Source organism: Thalassophryne amazonica, chromosome 4 (genome assembly GCF_902500255.1).
Source record: "Thalassophryne amazonica chromosome 4, fThaAma1.1, whole genome shotgun sequence".
In the NCBI taxonomy this organism is placed as follows: domain Eukaryota; kingdom Metazoa; phylum Chordata; class Actinopteri; order Batrachoidiformes; family Batrachoididae; genus Thalassophryne; species Thalassophryne amazonica.
Window position 1 is genome coordinate 115,571,263 of NC_047106.1, and position 18,962 is coordinate 115,590,224.

An 18,962-nucleotide genomic window follows, 5' to 3' on the forward strand; every position below is an offset into this window, starting at 1 on the left:
GTTGTAATCTGTAAAAAAAGCAACTCAGTTAACTAACACAAAGAATGATCATACTAGAGACTGAATTTCATTTCCTGATCAGGGAGAGCCAGCATGATCCCTCGTCAGTGTCCATCAGTCAGCTCTGAAGGGCCCGCCCACTCTGCTCCTGAATTTATTTACACACAGACATATTACAAAACAATATACAAGGCACAGCTGCGTTTCTTCAGTCAATTCATATTTGTATCACTTTGCACCTGGAAGGCCCCTGTGGTCTTGCTCATACAGATAATAATTGTTCTTCAAATTGAAACATTACAGCGCCAGCCTCGAACTAGTGTACAGGCTGTGTTATTCTTTGCTCAAGGCCGAAATATTAATCTGTGCTTGACAAAAACGTAGCTCTAGCAAAACAGTCTGCACATTCATTAAGCAAAAGGACAAATGTTACTTTTCTCATGGGAGCAGTTGTAATGATTACTTCAACAGTTCAGTGTATATTTCTGCTTTGACAATGAGTGATTCTTTAGAAGAATAATGGTGCATGAACTCTCACACATGCATATATGTATATATGGAAAATAGAGAACAGAATCAAAAAACAAGATCAAAGGCAGTATACCAAAGTAAAGCCATTCATATTTGATAATAATATTGCTAATATATAGAAAACCATGTCACCTAGTTATACCAGGAGCAGCTGATCAGCTGACCTGAGAGAGTGGGTGGGTTTATAAGGGTGTATTAGCACAGAGAGGCAGTACGGGGCAAGCGCATTCAGGGATTTAAACACAAAAGAATTTTAAAATAAATCCTAAAATGTATGGGCAGCCAGTGGAGTGAGGCTATAATGGGGGAAATGTGCTCATATTTATGTGTGCCGGTTTAAAGGTGTGAAACAGCGTCCTGTACCATATGAAGATGGGCGATGGCAGACGCACTAACCCCCACATACAGTGCATTACAGTCATCCAGCCAAGTAGAAACAAAAGCGTGGATTACTGTCTCAAAATGTTGCCTCGAAAGAATTGGCTTTATTTTGGCCAGCTGTCTCAAGTGGAAAAAGCTCAATTTAACAACTGCCCTGATATGACTGTCAAATTTCAAATCTGTGTCCACTGATGGTTTACTTCATATACTAGGTCAATGATACCAGATGTAGCAGGGGGGTCCCATTGGAGCCACCAGAATACATCACTTCAGATTTTTTATCATTAAAATTTTAAAAGCAAAGCCATCCAGGCTTTCATGTCATCAAAACACTTGACTAATGAAGTGACGGTGTGCATTGTTCGTTTTTGGCATTTTGCATACATTACAGAAATCACTTCCTTTCTTACATATTGCGTAATTGGCCAGTAAGCCTCACTTTACATAAGATTGTGATCTGCCTGGCCATAAAAATCTATGTTCGAGCTTTCCAAAACACAAAACTTGCATTAAACGAAACACTTTATGCCCAGATGACAGAAATGGTCATCACATGCTGTTGGAGCCTGCTCACTTACCCTCAGTTATTCAGCTCCACTGGGTGCTGTGCAGTTTGGTTTGTGAATGACAATCTTAAGATATTGCCATATTTTTGCAGCTGTTCCACACTGAAGTGCAAATGTATCTGAAGTACTTTGGTCATATTGCCTCACTTTTTATTGCAGTGTTCTTATTGTCTAAACAGTTTTGTTGAAATGTAAAGTTAATATTTAGATAATGCTTTTTTTGTCTGAGGTTATTGGCATCAGGGAGTGCTCTTCTCTCTCTCTCTCTCTCTGTCTCAGATCCCTTCATTACCCTTCTGTGGGCACAGTCAGTGCTCGTTATCAGCAACATAATGACCTTTATACATGTACATTCACTAACTATGCAATCAGCAAGTGTTTTTGACAGGGAAAATGTGACTGCTGCTTTTGTCCATTTCCTTCAGGTGGCAGCATATAACACAGAGGGTAAGAGTAACCCGAGCCCAGTGGTCGAGTTCATCACAAACCCAGACAAACCCAGCAGTCCCTGCAGGCCTGTCATTAAAGGAAGAATCCTGCCCAACAGCTTCAGGATGGCCTGGGGTAGGTATTCAGAATGTTTGATACCTTCACTTCTCAAAGGTTAGTCAGTTTCAATCCACTTTATTGCCTGATTAATCCAGAAACTTACCTGGAAGTTCGGTTTATATTGATCAAATGACTGCACAAATGGACGGTCATGTTTCAGTATACCCCTGTAATCAAAAGTGTGTGTGTGTGAGGAGGAGAATCACCCTGTCTGAGTCTTGCACCTTCTCTTAAAACAGTTGGTGGATTTCAGTGAAACCTCAAACAATGAGAGCACACTATATGAAGATGTACTTGAAGGAAAACAATTACGGTCCATTAAATTGGAATTATTGTAGGTACGGGACTGTCATATTTTCTTGAGAATAAGTCCCACCTTTCCAAAAGTGTGCCATGAAGTGAAAAAGACATGTCAGAAAAGAGTATACTGTAGGTTGCATTTATTTTTTTTATGTGGTGCTACCACTTTATGCAGCAACAAGCTATATGAATTTAATGAATTTAATTATTCATAATGCAAACACTGTTAGAGAGCACAAGTTAATGAGTTAATTGTGATTGTATGAGGCACAAACCATGAATAAACTGCTTCTTTTGGCATCTGAACAAATATGTGAGGTAAATGTGCAGTTTATTTAAGCATTTGAAAACTGTGCATTATTTATTTTGAAAGCAAACACTGCTTTAGCCATCAGAAGCTAATACGCTAATTACTGTTCTTGTACCAGTCACAGAACACAAGTAAACTACTTATTTAGGCCACTGATCAGACAGTCATATTTGAGGTAAATGTACAAAGTAATTAACCCTCTGGGGTCCGAGGGCATTTTTTGGCCAGTTCACTCGCCTGGCATAAATGTTTTATTATTGCTGTTAACAGCTCTCCCTGCATCCCACAATCAAGTTTCATGTCTCTTTTTTTCAGGACAACCTGTGCTTTCATAACATATATGCTTTTGTTGTGTTTTCTAAGTGTAATAAAGGTTTACATTCAGAAATAAAGGAAAAAGGCGGAAAATAATTTTCCACATACATTTATTCAAAACACACAGCAAACTATAATAAACAACTGTTTTGTCACTTTATAAAGGTAATTTGAGGTCTTGTGTGAAAGACTGTACAACAAAAAGGTTCAAACAATAAACACAAATGCACATTTTGAACAATATATACAAAATGGTCTATGTGTTTTTGTTTGTCTTCATCTCAAAGCAATTTCTGTCTGCACTTTGGCCCACTTTGACTCCTTACACTCTGAGGAGCGGCCCTCCCCCTCGCTCCATTGACATGGTAAACAGTGCTTTACGCCGAGAAAGCAACACAGTTATCCAGTAACATTCACATGCAAACTAGTGGAGCAATCCTCATAGTTGCACACTCTTTGTTTGAGCACGTGAGATTGTCATCAGAGGCTCTCCGTCTGCTCCGTCTGCTTTCACTGATCGCTGTGTATAATAGTAGCCCAATAGTATGTACTCATTGGAGCACCCAGGAGGCTATTCAAATGGGCCAACTAGTAACATATCACTCCTGAAAATGATCTTTGGCTTTTCACGTGAGGTAAGTCTGCCCTACGATTGGATTTTGGAAAACCATGTGACGGTGAACCAATTCCGATTGGACACTCACATTGCGCACGTCATCACACAGCTTCTATGAGGAGTACAAAGATGGCTCATGGCTGGCTCGAAAGTCAGCGGAGTTAACTTTTCAGCAAAAAAAAGTAAGTTTCTATCTCATGTCATTAAAAAGGTATTCATAATTTAGTAAAGCTTGGTGTTAGCCGTCGTATACGACGGCGTCGGCCCCAGAAGGTTAAACACTCGAAACTCGATAATCGACTTAGCACGTAGTTTAGCTCAGCTTCTACTATTTCCCAGGTTGAACACATGACTGTTAAAGGAGCTTTTCGTGTTGTCTCACATAGTCCAAGCACGTGTTGTGTGGACTAGGATAAAAGTTATATTCTCTCTTTTTATTCCAGAGTTTGGTCTTTCAGTTACAAAGCATTAAACCTTCTTTTTCTGCTTCTTCTACGTCTTCATTTCTGGAGTGTGAATCAATACCTTATTCTGCTCAGGAGCAGTTTGTCACACATGCAGGCGGTGCCATCCTGTGACCATAAATGGCAGCATTTTTACATATACAAGTCGCACTGGATTACAATTCACAGGACCTTCCAAACTATCCGTCCATCCTTTTTCTATACCCACTCACTCCAATTAAGGGTCAGGGGGAGGCTGGAGCCTGTCCCAGCAGTCATAGGGCGTGAGGCGGGGTAGACCCTGGACAGGACACCAGTCAGTCACAAGGACACATATAGACTAACAAACACATTCACACACACATCTACAGTAGGGCTGTTTGTTATATAGTGAAAAAATAAAAGTTGTGAGAGACTTCGGGCCACATGTTTTTGTTCCACTTGGGGTTTTATAGGTGCACACCAAATTTGAACTCAATCAGATAAGATTTAGAGGTCCCCCACAGTGACACATTTTCCTCTCCCTCCGCTGGAAAGGCAACATCACCCTAACAGGAGAAGACTCTGATACCATTATTTTTCATTTACAGGTACATGTGATGGCTTCTAATCGCAAAAAGTGGTGGTTGATTGGTCACCCAGAGGAGAACATTACTGGAATTACTGGATTACTACGTTTCTTGTTTGGGAAAAATTGTTGCTTTGTGGGGGACCCCTAAACGATGTCCGATTACGATCAAATTTGGCACAGAGCTTTTATTTATTAGTGGAACAAGAACAACGTGGCCCAAAAGATTTTGTAACATTTCACATTTTGAACAGGTCTAACCTACAGACAATGCAAAGTTTTCAATCCACCTAACCTGCATGTCTTTGCATGTGAGAGGAAGTCGGAGCACCCAGAGAGAATTCATGCAAACACGGGCAGAACATGCAACTCCACACAAAGGCCACAGGTGGAAATCGATCTCATGACCTTCTTGCTGTGAGGCAACAGTGGTAACCACTAATCCATCGTGCTGCCCCCCTTCCAAACAGTAAAAAAAAAAAGAAAAAAATTTTGAAAAAGCATTGAAATTAAAAAATTCTGATTCCCTTTCATCATTTTTATAGTTTGAATCCAAGTCATTATCTATCAGTGCAATATGAAAGAAATGTCACAGTATGCATCCAGATTTATTGCCATATTAAATACATGAATGGAAACTAAACATACATCCAGAGTTGCGACCATCAAATATATATGTATGTATGTATGTATGTATATATACACATATGTATAGAGAGAGAAAGATCAAGAAGAGAACATATATGCCACAGAGGTGCATTGGCTCAAAATCATATACATTGCAGACAGTCAGGATGGCCTGGGGTGGGTATTTAGAATGTTTGATACCTTCACTTCTCAAAGGTAGTATAGGTTGTCCGGTGTAGCAGGAGGCCAATGGCACAGCAACATGTAGTGCTTAAGTTTGTAGATCTCACAAAACACTAACATAGAATATATGATTAGAATAACAGTCATCATTTGTTTGGAATTATTTCTGACAAGTGATGACAATGTGCAGCATGTGTGTTGATGGGGTATCCTTTTATTCATTTTTGACACTTGTAATTGCTATAGATTGACACTTATTTTGTTTTGTGGTTTAGAGCCCCCAAAAGATAGCGGCGGTGCAGAAGCCACAAAGTATGTTGTTGAGCTTTCTGAAGGTTTAAGTGGTAAGTCTGAAGTAAAGCTGGAGGAAATTTTTCACACATTTAAATTCCATACAAATGGACATTTTGAGCACCAAAAGCAAAAATACTTTAACTTTGACATTTGTGTTTAGGTCTGTCATGGGAGCTGGTATACTCTGGGCCAGCTCTGGAACACGTGTGTGAAGGCTTGAAGCCAGGCTGCTCGTACCAGACCCGAGTTTACTGCATGAGCGAGGGGGGGCAGAGCCCAGTGAGTCATTCAGCACCAGCACACATCTGTACACTGCACCTGTATTCCAGCACATGAATTAAGAGTTACACATTTCTGTGACGTTCTTGTAAAATTGCCACTCTACATCTTAAAACGGCAAAGCCCAGCATACGCCCTGTGTACACCTGCTGACGTTTTGTGTTGCCTCATTCAGTTTACACATTATAGCTACATAAAATATTATAATTGCTGATAGTCTTTCTTGCTCTTTTCTCACATACGTGTGTATTAGTTACACTGACCAAATGGTTTCTGTGAGACACACGTTGAAGCAGGCAGCTGCAAACCTCCGTCCTTTGGTTGATCTGATAAATTTTACATGAATAATTCTAGATGTGCGTTCTACTTATGGTGGGTTTTAATAGGAAATTGTCATTCAGCAAGTCTCCTCTGTTGGCAGATTAGACTGTGCTTCCTGTTGTGTAAGTACAAGACAAAAACCCCGCTAATCGATTAACCCTCCTTGTATGTGTCAGAGGATGTTTTTCTTAATTACTACAGTTCAGAGGCGCCCTTCATTAATTTCTTCATCAGCTGTTTGTGCATGCATTTATTCTTCATGGGGCTTGTAAAGAAACTTGAGCCATGGTGGCAAGAGCCTCTCTCTCCATACAGCACAATGTGACACAACAGTCACATGTTTTGTCAGAGACATTGAGTTTTAAAGATGCCCCCACCACTAGTTGCCAGACAATCCATTGAAGTGTCTTCATGTTCTGCAAGTAATATGTGTTTCTGTGCTGTCTTTCTGTATGAAGCATTTGAATTTGTTTTAGCCAGAAACAGTCTGATAGTGAAAATGACCATCCGCAGATGATTGGTGTGTGTGACACCGAACAAACGCGTTGAGACGACAATTTATTTTCTTTGGGTCTTAATTGGGGTGGGTGTTTTTGTTAATTCTTTCTGCAAGCTGTCGGAGACCCTGCAGGTCCAGACACCCGCAGTGCCGCCAGGAATCTGCCAGCCCCCTCGGCTGGTGGGTAAACCCAAAGCCAGGGAGGTGCAGCTGCGCTGGGGTGAGTCATTCCTCTCCAGTGCCAGTCTGTGTGGGTTGTTTTCCAGCTTATGTTGATGCATTTATCAAGAAAACTCATATCTCAAATTAAAGCAACTTTCTGCATGTGGGTGGTAAATCATCATATATAAAGGTTTTCTTAGAATGTGCTTTACAGGGCATTGACTTATAAACATTGACTGTACGTATTTCCTAGGTCCACCTCAGGTAGACGGCGGAAGTCTGGTATCCTGCTATAGTATTGAGGTGAGTGGGCCACACTCTGAGGAGAGCAGAGAGGTGTACCAAGGTCTAGAACTGGACTGCACTGTGGGATGTTTACTGCCCGGAAAAACCTACAGCTTCCGGCTCAAAGCGGCAAACAAAGCAGGGGTAAGCTGGAATGTCATGACTGATTTGTTTGTAACAACAAAAGGGTTACTTGTGTGTAATATGACTTTAAAACTCATTGAATCAGAAATATATTTAGTTGTATTTCATTGTACTTGTTTTGTGCCAACAGTTTGGACCTCTTTCGGAGCATTGTGAGGTCACCACTGGTCCTGGGGCTCCAGAGCCTTGCAAGGCTCCTTCCACAGTCTTCAAATCCCCCAGCTGTGTCGTGGTGAGCTGGGAGGTAAGACTGACTCCGTTTCCACTCTGTTACTGATGTACTCAGATATTTACATGTATCATTCTGGATATATGATGAACAATCTTAACATATTAAGTATAACCTTGTGTTATTTTAAAGTTTCAACAGTTTTCTTCCTGCTGTCTCTCTCTCCCTCCCTTCTGTGTGTGTGTGTGTGTGTGTGTGTGTGTGTGTGTGTGTGTGTGTGTGTGTGTGTGTGTGTGTGTGTGTGTGTGTGTGTGTGTGTGTGTGTGTGTGTGTGTGTGTGTGTGTGTGTGTGTGTGTGTGTGTGTGTGTGTGTGTGTGTGTGTGTGTGTGTTGTTTTTTTTTTTTCTTGAGACCCCTCATTGCAACGGAGCCCCTGTGTCAGAATATCGTCTAGAGTGGGGTGCTGCTGAAGGCAGTATGCAGGTGTGTTACAGTGGGCCTGGGCTCAGCCATGAGATGAAGGGGCTGCTGCCTGCTACAAATTACTTCTGCCGGGTGCAGGTGAGCTTTAAAGATTTATGGAAATGCGCCATAAAGCACCTTTTGCCTCAGATATGATATATTTTTATGTGAAGAGTTTTTTTCCATGAAATTCCATCTGAGTGATTGAAAGTGGACAGTGTCTGACACTGGAAGGTGGATGCCACTTTGCTTTGCAACATATAGAAGTTATCATGCTTTCACTTTGGAGTGGTCGAGATGAGTGAAGGCAGAGTCTTTGGAGGTGGGGACACAAAGTTGAGACCATGACCGGACTTGAGTACTGCAACACCATGAAAACAATATATTGGAGGCTGCCAAAGTTAATGCCATAATAACGCATTTAGGCAAATTCCTTTTAACTCCACTAATTGTTTTGACACAATTAATGTATGCACATTCTCTAGCCCTTGTCCCACCCCCTAGCTTGGGACATGCAACTGTAATGCTATGTGACAAAGTGACAAAGTTTTTTAATTCGGCACACAAAATATTCAAATAGAAAAAAATGAACAATTCCACAAACAAACAGACAAAACTAGTGAGTCCGAAAGGGTGTGGGCTGAAGCAAAGCTTATTAGCGCCCACCCCTGCTAGTACAAGTCCAACAATTCTAATCAGTCATATTTACATAAATATAAATTCACTACAACATGTCGACACACAGACATACACATCAATATACTATTCACTTATAATTATATTTATATAGTACCAGATCATAAGAAAGTCAAATCAAGGCACTTTACACCAGTAAGGACTAACCTTACCAACCCCCAGAGCAAGCACTAGGCAACTGTGGTGAGGAAAAACTCCCTATAAGGAAGAAACCTCAAGCAGACCAGGCTCTTGGGGGTGACCCTCTGCTTGGGCTGTGCCACATATACCTATATACATACGTATATACTTTACAAACATAAATATATACATACATATACACAGTCACTTATATACATATACACCTACCCATATCTATATATCTACATACGCATATACATACCCACACATTCAAAGTCCCACTTATAAATTGAACATTCCATATAAATCAAATTATATTTGCTTCTTTATGATACTTAGACATAATGTTCTTTTTGAGTAGTTTCTTAAATCTCACTAAGGTACTACTCATTCTAACCTCTGTTGAACATTTGTTCCATTTCCTCACCCCAACCACAGACACACAAAAACCCTTTACATTTGTTCTTACTGGTGGTTTCATAAAAATTGCACAACCTCTTAAACTATATCTGGATTCCCTCAATCGGAACAGACTCTGGACATGTCTCGGTAAGGCTTGGTTTTTCGCTCGAAATAAAGTTTGAATTGTAATGTAATCAACCAAATCAATGAATTTTAATAAATTTAAAGACACAAATAGAGAATGAGTTGGTTCACGATATTGTTTATTGCAGATGATTCGTATGGCTCGTTTTTGCAAAAGGAATATTGGATTGGTATTTGATTTGTTTCCCCATGACTCAACACAATATGTCATATATGATACCATCAGAGAATGATATAATGTAAGTAACCCTTCTTGCGGCAGTAGGTCTTTGGCTTTATACAAAATGGCTATAGTTTTTGACAATTTGGATTTCACATAATTTATATGTGGTTTCCAGCTAAGTTTATTATCAATTATAACACCTAAAAATTTATTCTCTGTTACTAACTCAATTTCCTTATTGTTTATAGTTAAATTTTTACATTTGGGTGCCTGTTTATTTCCAAATATAATACATTTAGTTTTCCCAAGGTTGAGTGACAACTTATTAGCGTCAAACCAAACCTTAAATTTTTCCAGTTCTTTCTCCACTATGTCCAGAAGCTGTTCAAGATTTTCACCGCTACAGAACACAGTTGTATCATCCGCAAAAAGGACACATCTCAGTGAACTCGACACCCAACTTATATCATTTATATAGATTATAAACAACAAAGGACCCAGCACTGAGCCCTGCGGCACCCCACATGTGACATCCCTGAGTTCAGAATTTGTATTATTGAATTGAACATACTGAAATCTGCCTTGTAAATAACTAGCTATCCATTCATATGCCAGACCTCTGATTCCATATTTCTGCAGTTTACTTAATAGTATTCCATGGTTAATTGTGTCAAACGCTTTCTGTAAATAAAAAAAAAACACCTATTGTGTATTGTTTATTATCAATTGCAGTTGCAATACTTTCCACAAAGTCCATCAAAGTATGTGATGTAGTTCGAGACCTTCTGAATCCATATTGTTCTTCACAAATGATGTTATGCTTCAGTAAATAATCATTTAATCTTTTAGCAAATATTTTTTCCAAAATTTTGGAAAATTGTGGCAGGAGTGATATAGGTCTATAATTACAAAATGTGTGTTTGTCACCAGTTTTAAACAGAGGAATTACTTTGGCTATTTTCATTTGAGAAGGAAATTTACCAGTACTTAGTGACATATTGCAAATATAATTGAACGGTTTTACTATACAATCAATAACTTTTTTTAATAAAGCCATATCCAAATTATTAAAATCAGTCGATTTCTTACTTTTTGAACCATGAACCAGATCAAGTATTTCCCTTTCATGAGTACCACCAATGAACATTGAAACAGATTTGTTAAACGTTGAATTATTTACCCAGAAGTTATTAGTTGATGAGTCAATCTTACTGGCAAGATTTTTACCCACATTAACGAAGTATTCATTAAAGTGTTCAGCAATAGACTCGTCGTTATCAATTGTGATGTAGTTGTTACTCTGAAAAAATGAAGGATAATCTCTAGTTACTCTATTCTTTTTTTACTATTTCATTTAATATGTTCCATGTGTTTTGATGTTATTTCTATTTTGACAAGTAACTCATTATAATGTGTTTTTTTACTGAGTCTCATGATATTGATTAACTTATTCTTATATGTTTTATACTTACTTTCAGCTTCCTTAGTTCGTAGTTTTATGAATTGTTTATATAGTACGTTTTTCTTTTTACATGCCCTCTGAAGTCCCTTAGTTATCCATGGTTTGTTGCTATATTGATTTCTATATATTTTGTCAACAAATGGACAGTGTTTATTATACAAACTGGAAAAAATGGAAATGAAAGCATCATATGACCTGTCACATCATCAACAAAAACATCTGACCAATTCTGACTTGATAAATCCTCCCTTAAATTATCAATTGTTTCAGGTGTTACTTTTCTACTCATGAATTTGATATTGCTTCGATACATACAACAACCCTCCAATGCAAAGACTGAGAAAACTGGCAAGTGATCACTGATATCACTGACCAGTAGTCCCCCACTAAGATTACCGGATATAACGTTAGTTAAAATATTGTCAATGAGAGTTGTTGAGTCCATAGTTATTCTGCTAGGATGAATGATGGTTGGAAACAGCCCTAAACAGTACAAGGTGTTTATAAATGAGGTAATTTGTGGATGATTGTGAGGGTTTAAAAAATCTATATTGAAATCTCCACAGACAAATAAATGCTTATTTCTGTTGATTTTGTTGTACATTCCTAAGATAATGTCTTCAAAGGTGTCAATATTTGTCCCAGGAGCTCTGTAAATGCAACTAACAACTATGTTTTTGGAGTTTATAGATGTCATTTCTATGGTAACACATTCCATGATGTTGTCCACTATAAATGACATGTTGTTAATGAGTTTACACTTATAATCTGACCTTACAAACAATGCAACGCCTCCGCCCCTTCTCGTCTGCCTATTAACCAGGAACAATTCATAACCATCAAGATATACCAGATCTTTATTATCCTCATTTAACCATGTTTCTGAAATTGCAATAACTGAAAAACGTTTTTTGGATGTTTTCAAACAATCATTAATAGTGGACAGATTCCGAGAAAGACTTCTGCTGTTGAAATGTATAATTGAAAAATTTTCATCATTGATTTTATAATTTTTGAATTGTTCTTCTGTAAAATATTTGCACTGTCTCACAATATTCTCACTGAAAAAGGTATCAGGATCATTTTCAGATTCGAAGGGGTGGTTAGCAGAGTTATTATAATTAAATGTATCTAGACAGAGCTCCTGGGCAGAAATAAACGGATCATTATCCTTAGTCATTATGTCTCTCTTGTCTCCGGGTGTAGATGATATGGATGAGTGGGTTGCTCCAGTCTGCATCATGGTGCTGTGATGTGTTTGAGTCCTCATACCTATTGTTCATATTTGTCCAGCTCCTCGATGTTCCTTATTGCCATGACTTTTGCTTGTTCTGGTGATCCGTTCAGTTTGATGAATATTTTACAGTTTGAAGTCCATGTGTGCTGGATTTTTCCCTGTTTCTTTAAGAAGCGTGCTTTCCTGGCGATGTCGGCATTCCGTTTGGTGAGATGTTCATTGATGAATACGTTTGTCCCTTTCAGTTTTCTTCCTTGTTTTAACAGTGCTGTTTTGTGTTTTCTGTTGATGAATCTCATGATGACGGTTCGTTTATCACCGTCATTTCTCCGGGGGCAGAGGGTGGCACGCTTCAATGTTATTTAAATCCATTTCTATACCTTTAGATAGGAGGAAATCAGCAACCTGTTTTTCCACAGAGCTGACCTCCTGTTCACTGGGCTCCCCTCCGCTCTCATCTGTTACCGCCCGTGCGTAGGACCGTGGTTTGATGTGAAGACCTGTGATGATGACGTCGTTAATTCTGGTGTACTGCTCCAATTCAGCCACTCTATTTTCCAGCTGCACCAGATGCCGGTCTTTCTCGGCGTTCTGGAGCCGTAATGCCTTCACCTCCTCCACCAGATCCATGATTGATTTCTGTTGCTGCTTCACAACAGAAATCTCCTCTGATAGAAAGTCCAGAGATTTTTTAATATCGTCACCTTCCTCCGCTGTCAGAACCTTCTTAGGCCCCATGGTCGGCTTATGAGCAGCTTGTCGATCGCCGATGTTAACAGCCTGCGTTGTTTGTCACCGGGATGGATCTGCACTGCGCTGGTGCCGCGCGACCTCGGTGTTTCCGCGCTGATGGATCCGTGGTGGCTGCACGAGGCCTCGGGGAAGCGGCACTCGTGACGCGCGGCTCTAATGACGCAGCGCGCGGCCTCAGTGAATTCACCACGTTGGGCGGGCCTCGGACGTTGTTGCTGTCCAGTCGCGGGGCTAAGTTGCCGGTTGAGGTGGTATTCCCACTGTCCGGGTTGGCAAACACCGGCGTGGCAGATGGCAACCACAAACACCACCTCTGAAAACTCAGGTACAAACTTTTTGCAGCTCGCTCTGACGACACGCAGCTCTGACTGACTGTGACTGACGCAGCTCCGATTGTCACTGGACATAGGTGCATGGTAATGCCAATATCACTGCAGGAGAATGAAGGTCCAAGACTTCTTGATCCTGGTACTTCTGTCTTCCTGTATAGCTCTGACACTTGGACATTAGCTGGTGACCAAAGGCAATCACTTGATGCATCTTATGCTAGTTTGCATCTGAAAGTTCTTGGGTACTGTTGAAATTACTTTGTGTCAGATGACCAATTACTCAGGAAGTCCCTGATGAGGCATACTGTCTGCCTTGTGGGAGAATACCAAAGAGATGAGATTAGATTGGGCAAGTGGCACACTTCTCCGAGCATGATCCACTGTGCAGGTGCCTCAGCACTGAAGGTCACAGCAACTGGAAAACACCAAGGGGATACTTATGTATCACTTGACTGTGGCGATTGGATGTCTAGGTAAGGTTTAGGTGGTAGGGAAGGGACCAGCTGTGTGTCCTTCTAGTTGCCAGTCAGGACTCAGTGTGGTGGATGCACCAGGGGCTCGTGCTTCCAGGTTATCACGACCTGACAGATGTTGCTGTGTGACAAATAGAACAAAAATATTTTTCTGTCAGTATGAAACAACTCTACTCATGGGACCACAGTGTTCTTTTTTAAATGTACAGAGATGCTCAACAACTGCACAGCCACAGTTAAACTTCCTGTCATTTAATTTCAAAAGAAATGCTCACCAACAGGATACATTTAAAGGCCCAGTCACACGACATACGAATCCTGAACAAAGGGGAAAAGTCACAAATTGTCGAGAAAAGGTGGCCGAATGAGCTTTTGACTTTTCCCATCACCGAATAGCCTGCGAATCAGGAGCACAAAAGGAACGAAAGAGGAACAAAACAAAACCGAAGCTAACGTTGATCTCCACCCTTTAAACGAAGCGCCTGGAGCCACTGCTGGAGTAGTGTGTGCTCTGTGTTCCAGGATTCGGCACTGAGGTGGAGTCCTGGAGAAGCTGCAAACAGAAGCGCACAATCCGACCCACTGTGGAGATCTGTGCACATGTCAGTGGATCCACCTGCTCTGGTTCCTCATCCAGAACAAAAGAGGAATCATCTCCATAATCATCAGAATCCTCATGCTTTTCGTGTCAACACGTTTAGACTATTGTAACAGTTTGTTTTCATGTGTAAACAAGGAGTTGCGTCGACTGCAGTTGGTACAGAACTCTGCAGCGAGAATTCTGACACAAGCCAACAGGAGGACTCACATTTCCCCAATTTTAAAGGAGCTTCATTGGCTGCCAGTGTCCTACAGGATCAATTTTAAAATTTTGGTTTTAACCTTTAGAACTCTACATAGTCAGGCGCCTTCCTATATCTGTGACCTCATCCAGCCTTATGCCCCTGCCAGGGCGTTGAGGTTTGTGGATCAAAATTTGTTGATGGTTCTACGCACCTGTTTTTCAACCAGAGGAGAGCAATCCTTCCAGGCTGTTGCTCCTAGGCTTTGGAATGGTCTCCCGCTCTCTCTGCGCTCACTGGACTCTGTTGACACTTAAAAGCCAACTTAAGACCTTCTTTTTTACACAAGCTTTTGCTTAGGTTTTGGGCTGCTATGCTATGTTTTTAAATGTCTTGGCCACTGTGTGGTGTATTGTGCTTTTTATGTTGTGAAGCACCTTGTGGCTCTTGTCTGTGAAAGGTTCAGAGTGATGACATGCTGCTCCAATTTAAAAATAAATAAATAAATAAATAAACTGACGCACTTGCTCAACATTCATAAGATGCCTCATTTATACAAAACAAAAACACCACCACACTAACCACACATGTGAAATACTTCACAAAAATAATACACACTGCAAACACGCCAAATATTTCACAGGCGCTGTGTACATGGATCATGCACGCTTTACCTTCTCTCCAGCTGATTCACTCTGGATGAATGCATTCAGTGTTTGGATGTGTTGTAGCGCACACTGGGTTTTATGTTTTTATGGCACACCTCTGTGGATCAAAGCTGTTCACACGCGAATGTCCGCTACTGCTAGAACTTTTTCACACTTGATGCTCAAAGTCACGTTTCTGTAAACTGCCACCTGGTTTGCACAAACCAAGGCACAGTTCGCTTTGTGAGATCACCACAGACGACACAAAATATTATTACGCAAAGCTGATCACTCCTGCAAACCTCTCCTGCTGCAACAAATTCACAGCCATCAAGGATCACTTCCTCAAAACTTTTGAACTGTCAGATGCCAAAAGGGCCAGCAGGCTCTTCTCACTGCACGGGCTGGAGGACAGCAAGCCCTTCAGAGTTCATGGACAGAATGCTGCAGCTCCAGCCAGAATTTTTGTGCAGCATCTCTCTCCTTGGGTGCGCGCAGTGCTGGAACAACACCATGATCATAGACTGCCGTGCGCTGGCGGAGGAGGCCGACAAATTCTTCCTGGCCGGCCAGCACCACGGTGTGACAGCAGCTGCATACGCAGCGGCAGAAGCCCCACACCACATATCAGCTCCACCCCGGAGGAAACAGCTGCATCTCTCCTCCACAACATTGCTCACAAACCAGCTTTTGTACTGTGTGAAAACATTCAGCTGTTTGAACGAAGTCAAACTAAACGCTAACGTTACAACAACTAAGTAAACAAAACCGTCAAGAATGACACCAAAACGAAATACAAGCGAATTGAGGTTTTCTGCGGCATTCGTTCAAATTTTTCGACAGTTTAAATATCCAGACAAAGCGCCAGCTGCAGGAACGAAGGTTAAACAATGCCAACAAAAGTCAATGAAAGTCCAGATTTATTGTTTTGTTTGGGCTTCATTGCCCATCGTTAAGTGCCGTGTGACTGGGCCTTAACATTGAAAACTTTGTGTATGCATTAAAAAATATTGCTAATTCAAATAATACATATATGTATTGCAACATAACAAAAAATGTCATATCAATTGGATTCTGAACAGTTTCAGACTTTCATGGCATTTTAAATTGAATTTTCCTTCTGAAATCATTACCCGTGTTGTTCTCCCATGCAAATTAGCTTTTTTTGGGGTGGGTGAGAGAATGTTTTCATTCTCATGTATTTCTTCTATGTTTACAATTTTGGCACCCCTCATACACGAAGAATCTTCTCGTGTTTGCAGGTCAAAATTGAGTCACTTAAGGGATCTTCTGATTTGTATTTATTACATTTTTTTGCATGATGATGTGGCATACTAAGAATGGCTTGTACCTTGAATACAGGAGGGGATTACATTGCAATGCCACCTTGTGGGTATAAATAACCACAGATGTGTATATCTATTGAAGCACTAATTAGAGGGGTACGTCACCGGTGAATGTTCGTGTTTTTCTCTGCAGGCTGCAAATGTTGCTGGCATGGGGCCGTTCAGTGAGGCAGTGTTGTGCCAGACGCCCTGCTCTGTGCCTGCAGCTGTCAGCAACATCTACACTCTGAAGGAGGCTGAGCTGCAGAGATTTGAGTCTTTCACATACCAAGAAGACGAAGAGGAGGAGACAGATGACAACATTTCCCGGCTATCACCTCTCTACTCTCCGTCCACCTGCCTGGGTATTTGCTGGGATCCCCCGTGCAACCATGGCTCTGAGATCACTTCCTACCTGATTGACCTCGGAGAACGTCAACCAGTTATTGTTGGCCCGGTCACCAAACACATCATCCAGCATCTACAGCCTGACACCAGCTACAGGTAAGTATGTTATGAACTCTCACAAAACAAAAGTGAAAGCAGTTGTAGTTCACAACCTTTCAGATGATGCCAAGATGGCTCTTTAACCATCTGGAGTCCAAGGGCATTTTCTTGATTTTTACCAAGTCTTTCCATGATAATTTTGTTTGTCTGTACCACTAAATTTAAAAAGTGATATCAGATCAACAGAACCATTTTTTTTTTTTTTTTTTTTTGAGTCTTCATTGGTGCGTTTCAGTGAGGATCTGCTGCTAACAGAAGCTGCAGTCAGAGGCAGCATTCTGACAGCAGTCAAGAGGGGGAGACAGACCGTGTGACATTCTCCAGTCTCTAGCATTGGCTGTGACTCAAAGATTGTCAGAAGGCAAAAGCCATTTTGCAGATGAGAATTTATAGTTTCACGAAGTGAGCAAATTAAGTTTCTGTGATGTGCTGTCACTGATCTGTTGATAGAAACGTGATGAAAAGCACAATTAGTTGCTTCGGCACATCCATGGTTAAAACTGTTGGATCTTCATTGTTCATAAATTAATAGTTATACCAACTGTTTCGAATTTTGCATATCAGAAAATCATTTGACACATCGACTGTTACTGAAGTTCCAAAATGGAGGAATGGTGGTACTTGGCAAACTGATGCACAATCAATCAATCAATTTTTTTTTATATAGCGCCAAATCACAACAAACAGTTGCCCAAGGCGCCTTATATGTAAGGCAAGGCCATACAATAATTAGGTAAAACCCCAACGGTCAAAACGACCCCCTGTGAGCAAGCACTTGGCTACAGTGGGAAGGAAAAAACTCCCCTTTTAACAGGAAGAAACCTCCAGCAGAACCAGGCTCAGGGAGGGCAGTCTTCTGCTGGGACTGGTTGGGGCTGAGGGAGAGAACCAGGAAAAAGACATGCTGTGGAGGGGAGCAGAGATCGATCACTAATGATTAAATGCAGAGTGGTGCATACAGAGCAAAAAGAGAAAGAAACAGTGCATCATGGGAACCCCCAGGCAGTCTACGTCTATAGCAGCATAACTAAGGGATGGTTCAGGGTCACCTGATCCAGCCCTAACTATAAGCTTTAGCAAAAGGAAAGTTTTAAGCCTAATCTTAAAAGTAGAGAGGGTGTCTGTCTCCCTGATCTGAATTGGGAGCTGGTTCCACAGGAGAGGAGCCTGAAAGCTGAAGGCTCTGCCTCCCATTCTACTCTTACAAACCCTAGGAACTACAAGTAAGCCTGCAGTCTGAGAGCGAAGCACTCTATTGGGGTGATATGGTACTACGAGGTCCCTAAGATAAGATGGGAGCTGATTATTCAAAACCTTATAAGTAAGAAGAAGAATTTTAAATTCTATTCTAGAATTAACAGGAAGCCAATGAAGAGAGGCCAATATGGGTGAGATATGCTCTCTCCTTCTAGTCCCCGTTAGTACTCTAGCTGCAGCATTTTGAATTAACTGAAGGCTTTTTAGGGAACTTTTAGGACAACCTGATAATAATGAATGACAATAGTCCAGCCTAGAGGAAATAAATGCATGAATTAGTTTTTCAGCATCACTCTGAGACAAGACCTTTCTCATTTTAGAGATATTGCGTAAATGCAAAAAAGCAGTCCTACATATTTGTTTAATATGCGCTTTGAATGACATATCCTGATCAAAAATGACTCCAAGATTTCTCACAGTATTACTAGAGGTCAGGGTAATGCCATCCAGAGTAAGGATCTGGTTAGACACCATGTTTCTAAGGTTTGTGGGGCCAAGTACAATAACTTCAGTTTATCTGAGTTTAAAAGCAGGAAATTAGAGGTCATCCATGTCTTTATGTCTGTAAGACAATCCTGCAGTTTAGCTAATTGGTGTGTGTCCTCTGGCTTCATGGATAGATAAAGCTGGGTATCATCTGCGTAACAATGAAAATTTAAGC

At 40.8% G+C, this 18,962-nt stretch overlaps 1 protein-coding gene across 1 annotated transcript in view; it reads left to right on the forward strand.

The window, feature by feature from the left end:
* The window catches only part of fndc3a (fibronectin type III domain containing 3A), a 250,225-nt gene that overhangs the window by 220,791 nt on the left and 10,472 nt on the right, over window positions 1-18,962 (forward strand). The window contains 8 exon segments of the mRNA XM_034168451.1: window positions 1,904-2,042; window positions 5,665-5,733; window positions 5,844-5,962; window positions 6,897-7,002; window positions 7,198-7,373; window positions 7,504-7,617; window positions 7,954-8,103; window positions 16,692-17,041. Coding sequence (XP_034024342.1) covers window positions 1,904-2,042; window positions 5,665-5,733; window positions 5,844-5,962; window positions 6,897-7,002; window positions 7,198-7,373; window positions 7,504-7,617; window positions 7,954-8,103; window positions 16,692-17,041 — 1,223 coding nt within the window.